This window comes from Xiphophorus maculatus, chromosome 20 (genome assembly GCF_002775205.1).
Source record: "Xiphophorus maculatus strain JP 163 A chromosome 20, X_maculatus-5.0-male, whole genome shotgun sequence".
In the NCBI taxonomy this organism is placed as follows: domain Eukaryota; kingdom Metazoa; phylum Chordata; class Actinopteri; order Cyprinodontiformes; family Poeciliidae; genus Xiphophorus; species Xiphophorus maculatus.
In genome coordinates this window covers 8,309,992-8,314,137 of record NC_036462.1, presented here as the reverse complement: position 1 = coordinate 8,314,137, position 4,146 = coordinate 8,309,992, and the positions used below count along the sequence as shown (strand labels likewise).

Here is a 4,146-nt window from a genome sequence, read left to right as displayed (position 1 = left end):
AGGGAGTTGGAATAAAGTAAACTAAATGATCAGCGACTACATCCGGGAAGCTCTTCCAAAATAAAGGCTCCACAGGCGTACCATGTATTTATTTAGAGCAGATCTTTAATCATTTGTGCAACAATATTTCCACACATCACAATTTATACAGTTATAACTGACATAAATATGTCAAACATATATATTTTATATCATAAATATATATATAAGAAATATATATATATTGGATACAGAAATTACAAATGAACTTATCACCTGAAATTTAGATTATTGTTGTCTTATATTAGAATGTCTTTGATGATCTGAAACGTTACAAAAACTTTTACAGTGCGTATACGAGTGATTGTTTTTATGTATGCATAGTATATCAAACTAAACAGTTTTTTATCTTGTAAAAATCAGTTTTAGAAAAATACTGTGCATTATTTTCTCTTTTGTCGATTGTGAAAAAATGTGAAACAATACTAAACGTGGTTCAAATTTAACATTTTATTGCTTATTTCAGTTGTAAAACAATTAAACTTGCAAATAATCCGATTTGCTATTGATAATTTCGTTTAACAATAAGAAACAATTGGCATCTTAAACTGGAACAGCACAAACTGGAAACAGTGCTAATTAAACTGTTGAAAAAATATTAAAGAGACGATGTTCATATTTATGTACGTATAGTTTCCAATTGAAGGCACAGACTTTCACAATTTCTTGGTGGTACACCACCACACCAGCAGGGGGCAGCATATTCCAGCAGGTTCGCGCTGGGAGGATATAGCTTCCTGATCAAGGACAGTCGTTCCTTCCGGCTCCGGTCCCTTCTCTAGTGGAAAGGTAAAGCTAGACATGGTGTCAAAATCTAAATAAATCTTTAACATCTCAGGTTCTAGAGGAAAATACTCTTTGGCGTGTGGTTTCTGTTATTGTTGTTATTAAAATAGCTGACATATTTTAGTCCTAAATATCCAATAATTGTAGATATTTAGTGTTGGAGTGAGGAAGTATTCCCGGCTTTGGTCATCACGGCCGGCTGCCATTTTTGCCGTAATACGCGGGCGTCTGTTTTAAACTGTAAAGTGTGTGAAAATGTCCTGCTATTGATGTGAATATATGAAGCAAACAATAGCTTATTGTGTTTTTTAAAACATAAGGGAAGTAAAACCTGCCTTCTTACTTTGCGCAGATGCTTATGCCCAAGAAGAACCGCATTGCTATCTACGAGCTCCTCTTTAAAGAGGGAGTCATGGTGGCCAAGAAAGACGTCCACCTGGCCAAGCATCCCGAGCTTGCTGACAAGAATGTCCCCAACCTTCATGTTATGAAGGCAATGCAGGTGAGACGGCTGAACACAAGTTTGAACACTTCTCCGGAATACCTGGGTGCTGTTGGTGATGGCGATCCATCTTTAACTACTTCAGATCTCAAGGATGTTACTTAAAAATCAGTAATAAGTTTGTATACCAGGGGAATACCTGTTTTTGTAGAAATGGACATCTTGTCTCATGGAAGTTGGCATTTCCTGTGTAGTTCAGTGGTTCCAAAAATCTGGATTAAGAGCTAGAAGCAAGTACATGTCTTAGCTTATGAAAAAATATCTAGAAACTATCAGAATAGTGTCCTTTTGTTATAATTTTTACAGCATATGAGGGAAAACCTGCCATGCAATGTTTGAGTATAACTGTTGGTTATAAACAAAAACCACATCTATTTTCAGATTTTTTTTGTTCCATATAAGTTTTCCTAAATCAAAATTCACAGTGAAATTACAGAATGCAAAATTTGTCAGCTTAAAAAGCGTTTACACGTAGTTTGTATAAAGGATTTCGAAATAAGTTTCAACAATTAAAAAAACTTGTGCAGATGCAATGGAGTCAAGATCTGAAAGATTTATAGAAGTAAGAGAAATGAAATCAATGTGCTAAATGTGTTGTAAATGTTCACAGTGTTCTACATTATTACAAGCCTGAACGAGACTAAAATCAAGAGATTTGTAAGGCTGCTAGGTTCATATTAATTGGTCGGAGAAGTTAATTCTGGTCAGGACGAGTTTAGTCATCACCAGCTTTGGTGACAGTGAATCCTGAGATCAGATGTAAAATTTCTTTTTAGGATAAAAGGCTATTTAATGAAGTAGATTTGCTTTTAATTTTTTCACCTGTGTTTTTTCTCAGTCACTGAAATCCTGTGGGTACGTCAAGGAGCAATTTGCCTGGCGCCATTTTTACTGGTATCTCACCAATGAGGGAATCCAGTACCTGAGAGACTTCCTCCACCTTCCCCCTGAGATCGTCCCCGCCACCCTGCGCCGCCAGACCCGCCCTGAGACCGCCAGGCCCAGGCCCAAGGGTGAGATATTAAAGCCACTGCTAAAGTGCAGGGTGGGAAACTGATGATTGAACTTTCACATGTTTTGGTGATATAAAAAAAAAATCTTACACAAATCGATACACCACTCATAATTAAATTTGAAAGTACTGGACTCAAGGAAGAATTGAGTGACATCAGACAGTTATTTTGTTTGGCTGTTAATGACCTAACTTTACTTTAAATTGTATTGGGGGTGCTTACCTGCAGAAATGCAATGTGCTTCATGCTTATTGAAATGTTTGAGATTGCTTCTGATACTGTAGTATAATGCAGGTGCTAAAAAGTTTTAATAAGGAATCAGTTGTAATACTTCTTGTGTGTCAAAGTTCAAATACTTAGATTTTGAGGTGATTTGGTGTAATTGGGAGCACTTGACTAATTTATAATTATGTTAAAACAGAAAACTGTCGTAGTTTAACAAACAACTATTGAGCAGGGCCTTGCATAGAAAGTAATCTTGGGCATCTACATTGTAAATCCTGTTTGCTAATTGATAAATTTTAAATCCAAAATTTGAGGAAATGGAAAATATTTTTTTTCCTCCACAACCATTTCCAACTCTGAACAACTGTGTTGTTGGGGTGGAACAAACAAACAGTCTTCACACAAAAGCCATTGATGTGATCTCATTACTTTTTTTTTTTTTTTTTTAGCTCTTAAACATCTGAGTAACGTATTTAAAAATCTTCAGAAGTTAACTTTGAATATCAAAGGCCAAATTGTGTCCATGCTGACTTATTAGTGATTGGATTCAAGTCTTAATGTAGATTTGGATGTAAATATTTTTCTTCTGTGTTTTTTTCTTTGTGCAGGTATGGAGGGAGAGAGACCCGCCCGCCTCAACCGTGGCGAGGCTGACAGAGACGCGTACAGGCGATCTGCTGCACCCCGTATGTATACCACTGGCTAAACATTTTATCTGGGCATGATGTGTTTGGTGTTAAATTTAGTCTGTTTAGCCAGTTATTCCACATGGGATATTTGCAATTCAATCATTATCTTTAAAAAAATACAGAACTTTATTTTAAAATTAAAAAAAAAAAAAATCCAACTTTTATGTTTCAGCTCACTTTCAGTAACTGCATGGCTTGATTTCGGTTGTCTATTCAATATATTCAATGAAAGTAATTCTCTCTAAGATTAAGAAATAGTGTTGCAAGGCACTTTTCTCCTGTTTGTCAAATGTGTGAAAAAGTAACAAAAGGACCAATTGAATGATGTTAGTTGTGGCAAGCTTTTGAATATATAGATTTAATTTTTACCTTTTTCTCCTCAGCTGGTGCTGACAAGAAGGCAGAGGCTGGCGCTGGAGCTGCTACAGAGTTCCAGTTTGTAAGTACTTTCAGGTTTTGTTGTTCAGGACTTTTAACAGTCTCTGCTGAAACATTGTGGCTTCAGTAAATTGATTCTGTTTTGACTGAACTTCTCTGTTACAGAGAGGTGGCTTTGGACGTGGCAGAGGACAGCAGCCTCAGTAAATTTTACTGTTTATTACAAATAAAGACTCAAATTCCAAATTATGTCTGTTTTCATTAGTACATTATGACCCAAGTAAAACTAATTTAGTTTCCTGACCTAATGTCTGGTGACATCACTCAAGCAGAATTGATAAATTAGCTGTAATAGATTTTCCTTGATTCACTTACATATGCATCCTAAGCCTCCAGATTGAATGGCACAATTCAGAGTTTACTGAATAGAATAACAGGCTTCGGTTAAAAAGTGCAGCTCTATCTCAAAATGATCACTTATCCAGAATACAGAAGGCCCAAAGGAGTAAATTCA

At 35.9% G+C, this 4,146-nt stretch overlaps 1 protein-coding gene across 1 annotated transcript; it reads left to right on the top strand.

The window, feature by feature from the left end:
• The first annotated feature begins 737 nt into the window (after window positions 1-737).
• Window positions 738-3,881, top strand: rps10 (ribosomal protein S10). Its single transcript, XM_005802201.2, has 6 exons — window positions 738-828; window positions 1,178-1,327; window positions 2,166-2,340; window positions 3,174-3,251; window positions 3,638-3,693; window positions 3,798-3,881. The coding sequence occupies exons 2-6, from the start codon at window positions 1,178-1,180 to the stop codon at window positions 3,837-3,839; spliced, it is 501 nt and encodes a 166-aa protein (XP_005802258.1). The 5' UTR covers window positions 738-828; the 3' UTR covers window positions 3,840-3,881.
• Window positions 3,882-4,146: the final 265 nt, after the last annotated feature.

Excerpts from the sequence above, each read along its gene's own strand:
- rps10 (XM_005802201.2), top strand. The coding sequence starts at position 1,178 with ATGCTTATGCCCAAGAAGAACCGCATTGCTATCTACGAGCTCCTCTTT. Across the intron at positions 1,328-2,165 it reads ATGTTATGAAGGCAATGCAG|TCACTGAAATCCTGTGGGTA; the intron begins GTGAGACGGCTG and ends GTTTTTTCTCAG. Across the intron at positions 3,694-3,797 it reads CTGCTACAGAGTTCCAGTTT|AGAGGTGGCTTTGGACGTGG; the intron begins GTAAGTACTTTC and ends TCTCTGTTACAG.